The 18,402-nt window shown below is 39.0% G+C and overlaps 1 protein-coding gene across 5 annotated transcripts in view; it reads right to left on the bottom strand.

Annotated features, from left to right (window-relative positions):
- The window catches only part of LOC113538944 (neuronal PAS domain-containing protein 3), a 224,378-nt gene that overhangs the window by 152,443 nt on the left and 53,533 nt on the right, over positions 1–18,402 (bottom strand). For 4 of the 5 annotated variants that reach the window (XM_053237343.1, XM_026934422.3, XM_026934423.3 and 1 more), the window contains exon 2: positions 14,845–14,943. The exons of the other annotated variant lie outside the window; for it this stretch is intronic. In XM_053237343.1, coding sequence (XP_053093318.1) covers positions 14,845–14,943 — 99 coding nt within the window. The remainder of the gene's footprint in view (positions 1–14,844; positions 14,944–18,402) is intronic. 5 annotated transcript variants of the gene reach the window in all.

Here is an 18,402-nt window from a genome sequence, read left to right on the forward strand (position 1 = left end):
TCACTGACCCTACAATATCACCTATACTCTTATCATATTGCTGCCACAGAGGATATTGCTGGCTAAGGAGGAGCTCTGCTCTGTACCAATGTGGCATTATTGCTTTTCTGACCAGTCCAATATCACAGTGATGGAGAGCTATCACACGAGACAGTCCGAGCTGGGGGACAACTTACAGTTCAACTTGATTGGTTCAACTTGTCAGGTTATTTCCTGTTTTTTTACTTTCATGATGCTGGGGAAAGGATTATTATAGATATTAATATATATAAAACCATAGCATTCGAGCACTGTAATTAGCTCACCTTTGTAGTGCATGTGCTTGCACTGAGAGCGTTGTGAAAAATGCACGTCTTATGCCGACCTGCATGGCTAAACATCTTCTTATACAAGAAAAGCCTCTGGTTTGCAGATATTCCTTCACAATGACATGCCATGCATCCAAAAGGCGTGCTTCTTCACTGCTTGAGTGTTGGTTCCCAAGAAAAAAATACTTTGCAAATCTGAGTGCACAAAAGTGATGCACTGAACTGCGCAATCAATCCATGGTTTGGAAGAAATTCTCCTATGTGAACGCAAACCTGTGATTGTGAGCTCCTCCCCCAAACAAGTCCAGAATCTGTCCAAGCATTTGCACCAAGCGTGAAAACACCCTCCACAGAGTATTTCCTTATCAGACAGAGTTGCGAACTAAAACTAGAACCCTTTCAGAAAGTTAAGAAGACTCAACTGTATAAAGAAGCCACTGAAGAACCTTTAAAAACCTTTTTACTTACAGTGTGTTTATGCACATTTATCATAGTTATCTATGTGTGTATGTGTCCTCTAGACCAGTCATGCTATGAAGTGCATGAGGAGGAACTCTTTCTCTGTCTCTCTCTGTGTCTCTCGCGTTCCAAAATGGAGCTCATTGGTCTCAGGGCCTTAGTGCAAGGCAAGTGAGTTTATGAGGCTCTAACGAGCACTTCTAATCTGATACGGAGCACAGTCATTATGCAATTGTTTTCTTAAAAGCCCATTGTGAGTGATTAAGAAAACAGTAAATTACGAAGATGCCTCAAGTGGAAGGGGGTAGGTGTCCCAACAAATACACACTCTGCTTTATAGCATTTATTGCTGACTCTCTTCTCTTCAGCCAAACCACTGAGATTATTTCATTAAAAAAAAAAAGAAAGAAAAGAAAAGAACCTGGTGAAATGGGTGGGTGGGAATATTTTAAATAAGGGAGAATAAGCCATTTTAAAAGAAACCTGTAAACTGGGACAAAGCTTTCAATAAGTAAAATATCAAACTCGAATAAAAGGAAAAATATCTTTAAAAAAAGTAAATAAGCTTTATAGATCTAATAGAAGTGTTTACACTCAGGAAGAAACTAAACACTTTAAACATCGTTCCGACTGTAATATATGAACTTGGCAGACACAGCAACACAGCTTTCATACTTAGTGTAAGGAAGCTGTTAATTTGGTGCTAATTTATTAAACTTTTTTTTAAATTATCTTATATATTTTCTGTTACTTCGGCTTTGTTCATATGTGGCCCTTTCACTATAATACCCCCATTCTTGTATGTGATTTATACAGATCAAAATAGTTCAGTTTTCCCCCAAAATAACATGGCAAACTGAAGATGTACTTAAGAATGAAACTAAGAAGAACTTTATTTTTCAAATGATAATACAAGTAATGTTACCTAAAAATGAAAGCTTCCTTCAGTAATGCTTGCCCATGACATAGTGACTAGAGGTGGCTGATATGACAAACACGATATGATATCACGATACTTGAAGACATTTCTATGATTTCTGTATAAGTTTCAGTACAGAATTTTAACATCAAATCAGCTGCTTAAAAAACTAAAAAAAAAAAAAGAAAACTGTATTACATTTAAACGTGTAATAGACTTTATTATACTGTATAATACACCAATGTATCTATATTATATCGCCTATATTATAGTCGATATATATATATATATATATATATATATATATATATATATATATATATATATATTAATACTGACTTCACCAGGTATTACCACACCACAGATGGCAGCTAGAGCAACAGTGTGTCTATCACCCAGACTAGAGTTTTTCGATAACGGATTATCATGCAGATCACTTATGCAAGCTAAGGGGAAAAAAATGATCAATTTCAATACGTGCTCCCAGCCTGAGAGTATCTGTAGAGAAATCTGTCATGTAGATTTTGCCCGAATATGATTAAGAAGCCAAATTAAACTGTAAACAGAACTTTGACATCAAGGAGGTACCAGTTCCCATGTGATTAAGCTGGATTGATGGAGTAGTCTGAGAGAGATGTCCAGCAGAGGTCATGCGGTGTGCGTGTGTGAGGACAGCATAGCTACTAATCACACTGGTTAAAATATAGCACATGCTGCTTGTTTTTTTCCTTGCTCCACTTATCTGAAATGACTCAGTCGCTGCACCACTCAAACTGACTCTGGGAAAGGCAAATACGTACTGCTTCTTTTCTGTTTCTTTTCAAAAATCACCAAAAGTCTGTCTCTCCATTTAAAGCTGTGGACAATGAGGGCCTTTACAAACCTAATACCATCAATAGTTCTGTACTATTCAGCCAGAAGCCAGCCATATTGGGTGAAATGATGTGAAAGCCGGCCAGCAGCAGGGAGAAAATTGCCTCAAATTTTCCAAGATGGCGAGAATGTGTGAGATAGCACACGTGTGAGGGGAAGACATAGCACATGGGAACACACCATATCTCCTAGCAGCCAACAATGAAAGGCTTCAGCTCTTGCCTTTTATTTCCCACAGACACATTCGCTCAGCACGTCCTCTCACACAGCACAGGCAGATAAAACAGTATGCTAAATTCCCTAATCGGCAGATTGCTGAAACCTTCGTTCATAGCACTTTAGTGAGGAACGCACACGTGTATTCTCACTACTGTATAATTTGTTACAAGGTGATAGCAGGTATTTTTATTGAGATAATAATTTTATTGATATGAAATGGAAGCAGAAATGTTTTTTGGTTGTGGTGGTCAGAGGCTTCAATCCTTAAAAGTAAAAACATTTCTTCAAAGAAAGAAAGAAAAAAAAAATGTCAGCTGAGAATGCTAGTTAATCACCATTTATTTGAATCTAGCTTTTCTGCAGCCATCAAGAATAAAAGCATGATTAATCCCTGTATCTCTGCCAATGTGCCTTGCTAATGGGCGCGGCCATTAGAGAAACTCGGAGCAGTCAGACAAGGTAACTCATTTGCTGGACAAAATAAGTGGTTTGATTTCAATTCTCATCTTCGATTGCCACATTTTAATTTCCCCAAAGTTGCGTTTTGACTTTAATCATTGTAATGACATGATTTCTAACTTTTAATTAAAAGTGAGAGCGCATGTGCTGTGGGCTTCTTAGAAGTTCAAATGCACTCAGTCTGAAGTCCACTAGATTGGTTAGTGTAGCCCCGGGATGGATTCAGGCATGTGCTTAAAGAAGACACACTTTCATACATCAAATAACATGTTAAAAATGAGTCCTCGGTTTATATAGATTAAACATGGCAAATATAAATAAGATGCACGAATGTCCGCTACGCTTATACACTAATGCAAACTGATTATTAAGAAAAGCTCCACCACTTGAAGGCTGTGCTGTCTTAAGAGGAAAGTGCTGCATTGTTTATGAAAGATCTAACAGCTTCGTCGGAGTAAAAACTTCACTCCAGACCTGATTTGTCTAACCTCACCCCTTTTTTACAGTAACATTATTTACACAATGATGTAGTTAGCGAGACTGACAGATAATTACATCAACATGAGCAGCTGAGCAAAAGCAAAAGCAAACAGCTCTAGTGCTTGAGAAATAATGTTTTGCCATTGCTAGCTTTATTCAACATGTCATATATACCAGTTTATGCTGTTAGTAGGAGAAGCGTTTACTCTTTACTCTTTACTCTTCGGAGGAAATTGTAGTAACGTTATTTTGCCTATTCTAAGTAAGGGCTGTGCCTGTGTACAGCATGGTGTTCATTTATTCATGGTAATGCAGTTGGTGTAAAGGTACTATCCAAAACTTCAAACAGGAAGCCTTTCACAGAAATTAACTAAAGGCATGGGATATCACGCACTGCAGCAATAATAATTATTTTTTAATGGATAATCTAGTATGTGTATTTCAGATTTTTGTAACCTCAGCTGATCACACTGATGAGTGATAATTGCCACAGTATTATCACATGAATAAACTGATGCTGTATTTATTCTTACGTAATCACTCATCGCACATTATAACATTATTGTTCTTATGTCTTTTATGTACGTTTTATGTTATATTTTGTGTTTTATGTTTTGATTACTGAACCATGTCTTCATGTGTATGAGTATATATAGGTAGTGTTTTTGGTGTAGCTATTGTAAAATCATAGGGAATTTTCCAGAAATGGACAAAATATATTATTTCAAAAACACTACACACACACACACACACACATATATATATATATAGAAATCAGAACTATAAAGCTGAGTTTGTTCCTTGTCACTTTCTGTACAGGAGGCAGAAACCCAAAATATGTGTTTCCATAAATACGTTTTATATTCCTAACATGACAAAATCTACTGTGCATCAACTGTATTGTGATAAATTCAAAAGAGATGTGCTGGGTCCACCCTGCTAAGCAGCAAACAGAACATAAGGGTTAAATAAGTGCTCACATATTGTTCAGATTGAGTGAATGCACAAACACATCAGCACTTCTGCTGCCATGATAAAGTCAAGCAGCAAAGCGAGAGCCTGGGAGCAGATTCTCCACACTGTAAGTCACGCAGCTGTGATATTCTCTGGTTTTAATAAGTGGAGCTCACTGTGGATGCTGCTAAGCCGAGGAGGAGTAGGGTGTTCTCACGGCTCGAGAGGCCATTACCTGCACCAGTGTGCTTTTCGAGCACAGCACCGCTGGTAGCCATGTTTATTCATGACACAAGCGGCGAGACCTGCAAGGTGACTACCTGTCAGGAGCTGGCAGCCTCGTCCGACGCTCTCTCCATGATTCCATCTGATTGAGAAGAGAAGCCGGCTGCTGTGCATACATGTGTGTGCATGTGTATGTGTAAACAGAGAAGAAGGGAAGACGAGAGATCTGGGGCTAATTCACAGACGTTATGGAGAGCAGGATGTAATATGTAAACTCAGGCTCACTTACATGCAGACTGGGACGGAAAAGAGTTTGTGGAATAAGTGTCTATCTGTGCTCAGATGTCAAACAGGGCTTGTGCAGAAAGGAAAAATATGACTAACCAAATAGTGAGGGAAAAATACGACTTAGAAAAAAGACAGCAAAAGAGAATTGATGAGCAAAGCTTGAACCAAATGGACAACAAATACTGATACTGAGCTGTAAAAAAGACAAGCATCACCTTCTGTAAATAAAAACCGTCTGAAAGCAGTAGAGTTCAGAGCTGCGGCGGCTCGCAGCCGACAGCGCGCTCGAACCCAGGCGGCTCTGACTGCCTTTTTAATCTTATCTTGTTAATATTTTAGAAAAAGCTTACAGGCATATGAATCAATTAATTATGGCTGGTATGCAGCTCATGAATTGTGCACATGGACTGTGCCAAATACACATGTCAATCACGCCTCAGCAACAGCTGGGTAATTACTGCCGTCCACATCTAAAGACAGCAGCAATGCCGCACTCAAAGAATGTTGTTGCTCCAGGCTCCTGAATTACAGATTACACAGACCTGGATGAACTTAATTTGACTTTGATCTTAATTTACAAAAAAAAGAAAAGAAATGTAAAAGTTTGCTCAGGCTTCCTCATGCTGGACAGCGAGAAATTAATAATATACAATAATTTGCATCTGGAGCATGCAAGGACAAATAGTTTGGCTTCTGTTAATTGATTTTTTTTCAGGGAAGATGTTTTCGGTGCTGTAGTACTGACTTAGATTAAATATGCTATTAAAGAATGTACATGCTAATTTAAGCATTTGCTACAGAACAGTCTGCGGTCTCGGGTTGCATTAGTAGTGCTGTCACTGGATAACCACACATGTTGAGTTGAGAAACAAACAAATCCTCTTATTATTAAGTTCACTGAAGCGTTTCGGCTGAAAGTTTGGGTGTATTTCTGCATGGACTGGACTCAGAGGTGACAGTGTGTATAGCAGGGCTGGAGACTGGGCTCACGGTGATAACTGCTCCCTCTCTCTCCTTTTCTCTGTCTCACTTCGCTCTCTCTGCTATATCTATTTTCTAGATAATTACATATTCTGACATCTCATTGTGCATCTGAAGGATTTGTGCACATATGCAATGAAAGCATGAGCCTGTCCAAGTGTGTAAAAAAAGAAAGAAGCAAAAATGGCAAACATGTAGCTAGGTATTTTTTGGTACTGTGTAAAAGTAAATAATAAAGCACTGTTGAATGCTCCATTCTGATTGGTCACGAGTTCCCAAGTGGCGCAACAGAAAAGCGTTTGCCCTATTCTCTGGAGAATGCACGGTCAAATCAGGATGATGCCACAGCCATCCATGGCCGGGAGTCCAAGAGAGCAAAACTGGCCATGCTGTCTGGGTGGGAGGGATGATGTACTCTCTTTCCCCTGTCAATCACAGCGATACTAGCCAATCATGGGCATCTGTGAGCTCATGCATGAGGAAGGGGCTGGATAGCGCTTTCCTCTGAGTGTGTTACGTTGCCTGTGACGCAGCATGAGCAGCAGTTTGAAAAGATGTGGTTGGCTGGTGTCACGTGTCCTGAGGAAGCAAGTGTTAGCCTTCACCCACCCCAATTGGTAGCTGTTATATGATAGGGAGATTCTTGGGAATTGGCCAAGACTAAAATTAGGGAGGGATTGATTAATTTTCTATAACTGTGCAACAGGGTTCTTTCTGTGCAAGGTTCATATTAACGTTATCATGTCCATAGAAACTTATGCAGAGACGTTTCATGATCACTATACATAAACAGATTAAAAATGCATGAATTTGTTGATAAGCTGAAGGATTCTGTGCTTTTGTAGCAGTCAGCTGTAATTTTATGTCTTTATGACAGAGGAATTCACGCTTACGGTTTCTCTCTAACATGACAACGTGTTTTTTTTTTGGCTTATTAACTTCACAAGGGGGGGAGGGGGGGGGTAGATGACTACAGCTGTTATAACATAAGTGATAACAAAAAAATAACATGGTTTGTGGACATTCCACAACATTAAACCCAACAATAAACAAATGCAAATTATTAGTTAATGTTTTCATTAATTCTTTAAAAAAATTGCTGTGGCATAAGAGAAATATAACACTGTGAACATGCTGTTATAGGAATATAATCAAATTCGGGCTGGTAACAGGCCTCCACTTGACATCTCACCACCCATCTGTTGATTATTTTCCTTTAACAGCATACCTTATTTGTTTTATTTTTTTAATATTAATTATCAGTTAGCTTTGAGTGATTTAAGTATATATATGAGTATGAGTATAACCCAGCCTTGAAGACAGTATTAGCAAGCAATGCCACATCCCGTCGAGTCAAGAGTTTGGTGATTGAGAGAACGCCGGCGCTCTGATGTCTGTTATTGGTGTCACTGGGCCATGATACTGAGACTGACATGAGGGGAGGGCAAGGGTGGCATCAAACCTCTCTCCACCCAGCACCTGCTCAACTCTCACATCAACAAGCATCCTGCATTTCAAAAGCTGTCATGGCGTCACGAAGCGGGCAGGGATGGAGCGGGTACATGGCACAGAGAGTCACCATCCTGTAGACAGGGAGCAGACGGGGTCAGGGTACACGAGCTAAACCCCCCGCTGTTCAAGCACACCCAAGAGAACACAGCCAGACTCCTCCACCGCCTACCTCCATCCATTCTCTTTTCTCCAGGAAATCTATACCATCCATAATTTACACAAGCCGAGACAAAGAAACGGGTAGAAAATGAAAAAGCGGTTAAATAATTGAATGTAGGTACCTTTACTAAAAGAATATAGAAAAACAGAAGAGAACAGAAATTCATATAGCTCGTCTTTCTGAGAAAGAAAGTAGGTCAGGAAAGGAGAATACATCAAAGAGAGAAACCTGCAACATATATATAAGCTCATACATGGTTCAAAACACTACACTCGACACACCTCACCACTCCTGCCACAGCAAAAAAGAACGAAGGAAATAGATCTAATCAGAGACAGAGAGACACACACTCCACAAACTCTCCGGAAGGTGAAGTGAAAGGGAACACGAGCAGCCATCATAATACAGTCATCACAAATCAATACAAAAGCGCTTAACAACCAGCCTCATAGTCGCTGACATTTCGTGCTAATGTGCTCCATATTCGAGCCATTAGCACGTTCACTGGGTGCAGGAGCGCGTTAGTGGCGCCGTCGCATTGTGCCCTGCTCATTTGGTTAAAATAAGCCTGCTACTCTGGATGAGGTTAAGTGCAGTGAGTTCAGCATACAACGGCAAGGGATATAAAGCACAGTGTAAACCCTCTCGCACCCCATACTCGAGCACTAAAATAAAGTCTAACTTGCACTCCATTCCACTGAGCTAATACAAGAGTGCTGCTGTCAAAGGTTTTACAGGGAGGGCGAGAGAGGAGAAGGACACGGTGAATTAAAGACAGAAATACATATTCATGTACCACTCAATACAACTTTCCCTGTAAGTGCTTCATTCGATAATGGCAGAGTGGTTTTTTACTGTACCCTGAAATCAGCTGTGCATTGTTTGCGAGTATGAAAATAAGCCAAGTATTAGGACATGCACACACCATAACATGTAAATCATGCACTGCAGACTTCACGGATGTCTCAATTTAACTATATAACAGACAAGTGTGCTACCCTGGTATGGACAAAACACTGGCATGTAGACACTGGTGTCAAGAAGCTCCTGCTATTGATTATTTTCTGTCCCACTCTGTAAATCTGTCTCTCTCGCTCTCTCATTCTCTCGGCATGCATATGAGTGTGTGTGTGAGGGGAATGAGTAGGTGTGTGTGTCGTGGTTGTGGAAAGAAGGATGAAACACGTTCTTCTCGCTGAGCCCGAGTTCCTTCTGAGCGACAGCAAGCAACGGCTGAAATGTCTGCGTCTAACCTGAAGTATGGAAGTTTGGAGCTGCATAAATAAAATCCCCATGGCAACTAAATGCGGATGGAGATAAGAGAGAGCGGGAGGATTTATGCATTTTTCGGAGCTGTCATGCCCTAAAGAGTCTCCTCAGGCAAAGCAGGCCACCTGCCACCCACTATATTAAACCAAAGTCTTCAGGCCTCTCTCTCTCTCTCTCTCTTTCTCTCGCTCTCTCTCTCTAATAGGCTGCTTTTTTTCTTCAGAATACAAACAGACTGCTGTTGGCCTAAGATAGAGACATGCTTTAATAAACAGCTAAAAGGAGATTCCTTTATCCAAAGTTTTATCCTTGCTGTAATAGACAAGGAAAAACTGAGGAGATGTAAAGCAGGCCAGGGTCAGACTACAGACAGCTAGTATTACTAAACTAGCTAGCTAGTGTTACTAAACACCTCAGCATTGTGCAGCAAGTAGATTAAAACAAATTATAATACCTGCTCATAGAAGGATTTTGTTCATGTTTCCTATTTTCTACTATTTCATAAGAATAATGAAGACATGAAGACTATGGACTAATAGAATAATGCAATGACCAAAAAAATGTTAAACAAACAAACAAACAAACAAAAACAATTTTATTAAATTTGTATTAAATTTAGATTTTAGATTCTGAACAGTATTCCTAATGGAGCTGCACACTCTGTGCTTCTTCTTCTTCTCCTCCAGCCTGCTTCACGTGGAGCTTCACTCAGGAGGTTTTTCTTAAAGTTCACTTGTGGGCTGCTTCTTCTAAATTCTACATAAAAACTACTTGCTCGTAGAAACAGTTTAATCTGAAGTTTTAAGTAAAAACTACTAAAAGTACTACTTATTAAAAATACTTTTTGATTCAGAAATAAAATTACACTTGGACATAAATTTATATTAAAATGAACATACAAGCAATGATTCAATGATTCAGGTTTTGAAAAAAAAATTGACTTACCTTTCCTCTAACAAGCAATAGTTCTCTTAAGAACTAGAATTTTTCTCTCAAATCATATGTGGAAAAATTAATTGCACCCCCACAGAATCTAAGTGCAAACAAACTGTCAGTCTTGGGGAGCAGAATGCAGTTGCTCTCAGGCTCCAATAACTCTTCAGACCATTGAATATTTTTCTTTCACTTTTACACAAAAGAGAGATAGAGATAGCTGTGCCCATCAATAAAAAGTCTCTGGAACTCAGTTTGTTGTTTAAAAACCCACTATTAGACGCTGCCTCCATAACAACAAGCTGTTAGGATGGGTTTCCCAAAAGAAGCACTTCCTGAGCGCAAGCTAGAAAAAGTAAACTGAACTTTACCAAATGTCACTGGAACTACAACTGGAATTGTATTTTGTGATCAGATGAGACCACAACTATGCATTTTGGCCATGAACACCTTCATTTTGTGAAAATAAAATCTTTTGGTGAAAATAAAAAGGCCCTCATACCCACTATTCATTGTTGGGTGTCTATAATTTTGAAACCAGCATTTTGCAGGAAAAACCTAATAGTTAAGAAATATTTTTTAGATTTGGGAAACACTCATGTTAAAATAAAACCATATGCCATCACCATATGTTTGATTATGTATTTTTTTAATATATATTTTCCCCCTGTATATATTCTTTTTGCCATTTTAATGAACAGTGCCACTTTTGGTGCTGAGTGTATATAATTTCAATACTGCATATAATGATTATATGAAACAGAAAGAAGGAAGAAGAGAGAGATACAAGATGTGTGTGTGTGTGTGTGTGTGTATGTGTCTGATGAGAGCAGACAGCTTAATCCTAGTGCGTGTTTAGCTGTGTATGGGGACAGAGGTCCCGTCAGACCTGAGAGAGGTGGACCGGTGTGTCTGTGTATGTGTGTGTGTGTGTGTGTGTGTGTGTGTGTGTGTGTGTGTGTGTGTGTGTGCGTGTGCTTGCGTATGAGTAACGAGGAGAGACAGGTGCGCGGCAGCCCCTCGGCCCCTCGCTGGCCCCTTGCTGCAGGAGAGATGGCCATCCCTCCACATGGCCATTTATCTCCATTTTAGCCTGGCCCATCCAGCCTGCTCAACCAGCACTTAAACTAAATAACCCTGCTGGATTTCAGGCTCTGTCTCTTCAAAACGGGACGCCGCAGCACACAGGCCAGCCCTCACCAGCTTTCCCCACACTGACACATTGCGTGTGTGTGTGTAAAGCACTTCAAGGGAGCAGGACAGGGACGTCTGATACAGCGCCAGCCCATCTTGTTTAAAGCCTGGCCAGTAAAAATACAACTACATTGACTGTATTCATGTAAAAAAAAACATGGATATTTTAAATATATTGTGCAGACAAACTGGTGAAACAATATATTGTGTGAAAGTATACAGAAACTTCTAGAACAGAGAAGAGGTGCTTCTTAAAAGAGTAATCCTTTTTTAAATTAACATGTATAAGTACTTGGTTTAGAAAGTATAAAGGCCAAACACAAAACTGGATGAAAAATGCTATTTGTACTTTTAATTTGTACTTTTATTCTGTTTTTTTTTTAAAGTCAAATGTACTGATTCTGAATGACTTCCTGTACTTTCCTTTAGCATGAATGTTTTTCTTTACACCACAGCACTGCTGAAATTCTGATTGGTCAGAAGGAATTGATTCATTTTCTATAACAGCAGCTCTAACAATATTGCTGTAGGCAAATTACAGCTTTATAATAATATATGTACTCTCAACTTACACAGGGACCTGTATGGTGGACGCTCCACATAAATATAAATTGTTGATGCGGTGAAGTTTTCTGTGAGGAGACCTTTAGTTCGCGTTTTCGAAGGAGTCTCCAGTATCACTGCTTTGTAACATCCAACAGTAATGTGATAGTAGTAGCTCCGTGGTTAAGATATTGGACTACTGATTGGAAGGTTGTGAGTTTGAATCCCAGCACCAAGCTGCCACTGTTGGGCCCTTAAGCAAGGTCCTTATCCCTCAATAGCTCAGATGTATAAATGAGATAAATGTAAGTTGTGCTGGATAAGGGAGTCTGGGAAATGGCATTAATGCAAAGCTGTAACTAAGTTTTCTGACATGGGAAAGTCTTCAGGACAGAGGGCTTTGCTCTTTCTTGTTTTTCAGTAACATGACAAGCTCCAATTTCTGTCTTATTAACTTCAGGAGATAAAAAAAGAACTGTTTACAGCTGCTATAATGTAAGTGATAACAGGAATTAACTTAAATGATACGATAAATTAATACTATAAATGATACTATGAATGATATAGATGTAACTATAAATGATTAAATGTATGCTGTCATACTTTCATGTATTTTTTGCACTGGCAAATTGCTGGGGTGTAAGAGTAATAAAACACATGCTGTTATTGGAAAATAAACAATTTCAGGGTGGTGTCAGGGCACATGTCACACTACTCCAGTGTTGATCATTTTCCTATAACAGCTCACCCCAACATTTATTAATCCTTAATTAAACATCTTTGTAAGAGAACGGAGAAATGAGAGCAGGATTTTATGGTGTACTATTTATACATATATTACTAATTTACCATAAATTGAGCAGCATTCTAGCACAAAAGAAGACATGTTTCATCTCTGACCTACAGATATCGCATCGCTTCTGTGATGTTAACAGGTTGGTGACAGTGTTGGTGTTGTGCTTTTGTTAAATGGAATGCTTTTGGAGGGGGATAAAAGGTGAAAATCTGTTTAGTGGCATTATGCCACATGTAAAGCATTAAAGCGTGGATTGGCTGAGTGTGTGTGTGTGTGTCTGCGTGTGTCTGTGAGAGAGAGAGAGAGAGAGAGAGAGAGAGAGAGAGAGAAAAAGATGATGAGAGTGTGGGATAGGCACTGATGACAGTACAGGCAGATCCTCTGTTATGCACTGTGGCAGTTAGTGTATCAGGAGCACAGGGTGGTAGTGCTAATAATACTAAATACACGCCATGATGAGCTATTAGAGGAGGCTTTTTGTGAAAGTGATAAATAAATCCTCTTTAGTCAGTGTGACAGTAATCCCAATGCCCCTGTGCTTTCATTCCTCACCAATCCATCAAACGGTGCTGGGTTTTAGCAGCACTGAATATTCCCAAATCTATCTGATTCTACTGTACTGCTGAGGCGCCGTAAACATGAAACATGCCGTAAATAAAACATAGCTTTTCCTAGGAGGATATGGAACGACTTCATTTCCCACAAAGCTTTGCTGTAATCTTTATGAGTTAGAGATCAGTGAGCATAAAGTGCCATGTCTTTATGCAGAGGGCCATCGTTTATCAGCTCTCTGAGCAATAAGACTAGCCTTAATAAGCCTATTACATATTGGATTTCCCTCGGTGTGGAATAAGTCACTTGAACGGCTGTTGCTCAGAAGCAATAATACTTGTTTTTGATCAATTAACTATGTCCTTGTGAAATGTGAGGAGAATTATTCACTCTGCTTTTAAAAATGCCACCGACCCGGGTTTGGTCTCTTAAATTTATGTCAAATCACTCCAGTAAAAAAAAAAAAAAAAAACTCTCATCCTTCATATTGCATTAGAAACAGGAAATTGCGAAATGCTGTAAATGTGGTCTAGTGCGGGAGTAACTGAAACATGGCTCATATTGTAAAAAAAAAAAAATAATAATAATCATCTCAGGAAAAAGAGGTCATTTAGGTCACAGCACTCTAAAAACCACTGTATAGCTAATTTGAATATTAGTCTGCCAAGCATCAGTCTGTAAAAAAAAAAAAAAATTAGATAAAAATCTCAATCAGGTATGTTCAGCAATCTTACACCACAGCGTGGCTGAATGCTCAAATCTGACTGGTCAGAAGGTCTGAATTATTTCCATATAACAGCACAGGTAGTACCAGCTGTAACATAAATGATAGATTAATATTAATGCACATGTTCTAATACTCCTCAGTCTGCATTATTTTCGTATACCAGCATGGCCTGTCATGTGTTATTCCTCTTATACCACAGTACAGCTGAATGCTTGAATCTGATTGGTCAGAAGGTGTGCATTATTTTCATACAACAGCACAGGCAGTTCCGGCTGTAACATGAACGTTAATATTAATGCGCTCATTCTAATCTGTTATTGCTTCTATAGTAACAGCTCATACACAGGGACTCGTATGGTGGACACTCCACATAATCTAAGACTAATAGACATTTATTTAATATTTATGGAAGGAGTCTCGGTTTAAGTACTCTCAGTCTCTGTAAAATGACAGACTGCGCTTTGTGTGTGTGCACTTTGTGCGTGTGTGTGTGTGAGAGAGAGAGAGAGAGAGAGAGAGAGAGATTGGTGAAGAATGACACAGCTTTAACATATTAGGGAACAGGAACTAACTTGTCTCTTGGATGTTCTACAACATTAAATCTGTCAATGTCAATGCTAACTATAAACTGTTAAAAGTGTCATTCATTAATAAATTAAACTTTTCGTTGTGGTATAAGCGGAAAAACACACTCCAGACCGTGCTGCTATAAGAACATAATGCACTATGGGAGGGTAGAGGCACCCGGCTTCCTGGCGTGCATTACTGTATAACAGCATGGTCTACCATGTGTTATTCCTTACATAATATTTCTTTACCAGCTATATGCATGGACTGAATAAAAGTGAGAAATAGATGCAATATGTAAATGCATACTTTTTGTTAACTTTTGTTATGTGCATTAAGTTCTGTGTAGCTGAGGTGTTTAAACATCCCATTGGCTCTGGCTAACCAGTGGGCGGGACTGAGAAAGGGGAGAAGGGGAGGAGTTACCATGGTGATGAGGTATGTTGTTGCCCTCCGAGGTGAAGTGTCTTGGGCCTAGTGGCTGAACACGAGCTGGCATTAGATGGCCTCTCCCAGTAAGGGTCGCTGTGGAGAAATGTGGAAAAGCTCTTAAACGCTATACTGCTATACAAACAGCTGACCCCTGACCCTTGACCCTTCCCAACCTCCCCACAACTATACACACGTTTAAAGTTCAGCACATTAGAATGTACATATTACATCATACTCATTAAATCATGCAATTCTAATTCGTTAAAAGAAGCGGTTACTGAAGATGAATGAATGAAGTGTGTTGATTAATAGTCATGTGTGTAGATTTAAAAACTTCTGCAGACATTGGGTACAAGCAATATAACATTAAAGTAGATGGAAATAGACAGAATTGTAATGGTACAGTACATGGGTAAAATGTTATGGTAAATGGGTAAAAATTTGATATGCAAGTGACACTGATACAATAACAGGTATGCAATTTATTAGGCTCAAATAAATATATAAGTCAATGTGCAAACCTGAAATTGGACAACACAGTATGTTTGTTTTTCTCACATCTAAAGCCCTTGAAGTAATTGCTGTCACATAAACTACTTCAAAGCTTTATAACACATTAGCTCACATCAGAGGTGTTCAGACTGAATCAACCCTGGTCACTAGAATTTTTATTGGCTAATGAAAGCAGAGTATTTTTCAAATCTGTGATTTAACCGCAATTTTTGCCAAATGTTCCATTAGAGACGTATGATTAGCAGCCTGGGCTCTTTTTGTGTTGTGTTGCTGTGGAACTGATAGCAGAGCTATAATTATTGAGCCGGCTCTAATCTGAACTCCCTCTCATGTTTCTTTTACACTCCTGCTTGCGCACACTAAAGAGCTTTCATTGGCGAAGGGCCCTTCATGGGCACTACGAAGTGGCAGAAGCCGTAAAAGAGAAAGCTGAAACGTTGAGATGGAAATCTGGGGATGGAGTCATATCGGTCTGATCACTTCATTACTCTTTTTCTGTGAGATTACAAAGTTCTGTGTGCCACATGTCATATTACCCCAGTCTTATTTCATTTACGTTGGCTGCCTGTACAGCTTATCACATTTAAAGCCTTAAATCAGGAGTGCTCTATCTTATCCACAAAGGAGCCGCACCTGACAGTCGATTGAAGGCTAAAATCAACGCATTAAATATGTGCTTTTCCTGATTGCTAGCAATGAAAACCTGCAGCCACAGGATAAGATTACACACCCCATACCTTAAACTGCTGTTGGTGTTTTACCTCTACCTCTAAACTCTGCATTACAGTAGTCTACTTGTGCTTATTTGATCTTTTATCTTCTTTTATTGTAGTTGATGTTTTTAGGATGTTTCATAGATTAGGATTAGTGAAGCAATGAAAAGAAAAATTTTTGCTGAAACTGAAACCGTAATTGGACACTGGAATGAAAAGCAAGTGCTGGATTTGATTATTACCTTTTTGTACTGTTGCATAAATTGTAATAATTTATTTTGCTTTTATGCTCAGGGGGAAAAAAACCTTCTTATTGAAACTGCAGTCATTTCATAAAGGAAATTTTATTTTACATACGTTTTTGTGCATTCCTATCTTATTTTATCAGTTATTTAAATGTTGATTGGAGATTAATTAATGAATGTTATTAAAAATAAAAAATACAAAAATAAATAATAGTAATAATAATAATAATAATAATAATAATAATAATAATAATAATAATAATAGTTGTTGTTGTAGGTTGTCATTTAGCACAGTAGCACATCCCTTCTAGGTATGAAGTGTGTTAGATATGGCCTGCTCCACTACCAGCGTACATCTGTACACTGACTTGCATACACATGCTGAAGCAAACACACAAACACACTCGTCAACCTCCACATCCCAACAGGGATTTTTTTTTAATTTCATTCCATGGCTGTGTATATTGCAGAAGCAAAGAGAGATTCGGTCCATTTTTCATTACCCCTGTAGCAGGCATTCTTTGGAAACCATACCCTTTTTTCCCCTCTACATGTTGAGTAACTAATCTGCGCCAGGTGCATTGTACTCCATAAAATGCTCTGAGGTGGCCTTTTCGCAATTTCCAAGGAATCGGGTATGTGATTGAAAGTGTGTCAGGTCTATAATCAGGGCTTGGCGCGCTTATACGCTTATACTTCTGACCCAACCCGTTCGCTGCTGTCTCTGCACATCTCACAAGCTCTGAATGTGGACTGAGCCGAGCGTGAGGCCCAACACATACGTCAGAACACACACTCGCTGCTGAGTGGAGGAGGCACACACCATTGCTCAGTGGCTCACTAATAAGTGAGGATAGTTATTCAGCAGGGTGGATGTGTATCTGAGCAGAGCGGGTCACTCCACACAGGCAGATGAACCAATAAAGAAGGTGAATAAAAAAGGTGAGAGAGAGAATGAGAGCTGCAGGATGCATTCCATTCGAACATCACTCAGTAAAAGGCCAAGCAAGACTTATCTAATCCTCTTCAATAAAAGCATCAATCAGAAACAACAATTCAATCCAAAAGAATAATAATAATAAAAAAAAAAATAATTAATAGACGTGAATCAGCACTGTGTGAACAGAGAGGGAACCTGAAAAGACACTTCCTCCAGGAAAAAGACATTTGATGTGGACATGAGCTTTCAGAATAACGTTTAAGATTCACGCGTGCAAAACTGAAAAGGCAGGAGAGGAATGCAGCTGAGCTCAGAAACTACTGAGGCGCTGCTCATTTTATTTAAAAAGTGATGGATTTTATTTTTAAAAATGAGTTCCAGTTGTAGTTAAAATACAAATTAAATTTGCAAATCGTCAGAAATGAACACTATGTGCACTCAAGGTGTAATACCAAGGTGCAAACAGTATAGTGTACATTATAAGCAATACAAAATCAAACAAGTACATTGAGTTTGAGTACACTGATAACATGTGCACTTTAAAAAAATAATAGCATCTAAATTTAAAAACCACCTGAAAATACATTCTATTCACTACTTTTCTATTTAGAAGCCTATATAGTAAATACTTTTAAGTATAAGGTCATAGTATTTCCTGTCTGGAAAAGCTTATGACAACAACCACAACATTTGCGGTTGTTTGAGGAAAAGCTACCAGATCTTGTCTGCGTTTGAATGACGTCTTGCTCCTCAACTAATATGCATCAAACAGTTGCTACCAAACATTTTTCAGGTTCATGTGGGAACCTGTATGATGTTTCAACTCTGACTTGCCCTCTTGTGGACTGAGCTTTTCATTGTCCTCATGCACTAAAGATATGCAGGAAAATTTGTAAACAATGCTGGCATAACAGCAGCCATGTGCTCACATGTACATACTGCATAGACATGCACTTTACTGGTGGATTAATAAAAATGGTTGAGCAGGAAGCAGATTTTATTGGCCCACTGTATTAACTGCAGGATTGAGTGGAGGAACTGGCCAGGCTGATTTATGCTGCCTTTTATCGACGTCATCTACGGGGAGCAGGGTGACTGACATTTACAGGTAAATCCGTCCATGTCTACTGCAATAATATGA

The sequence above is a fragment of the Pangasianodon hypophthalmus genome, chromosome 10 (genome assembly GCF_027358585.1).
Source record: "Pangasianodon hypophthalmus isolate fPanHyp1 chromosome 10, fPanHyp1.pri, whole genome shotgun sequence".
NCBI lineage: Eukaryota > Metazoa > Chordata > Actinopteri > Siluriformes > Pangasiidae > Pangasianodon > Pangasianodon hypophthalmus.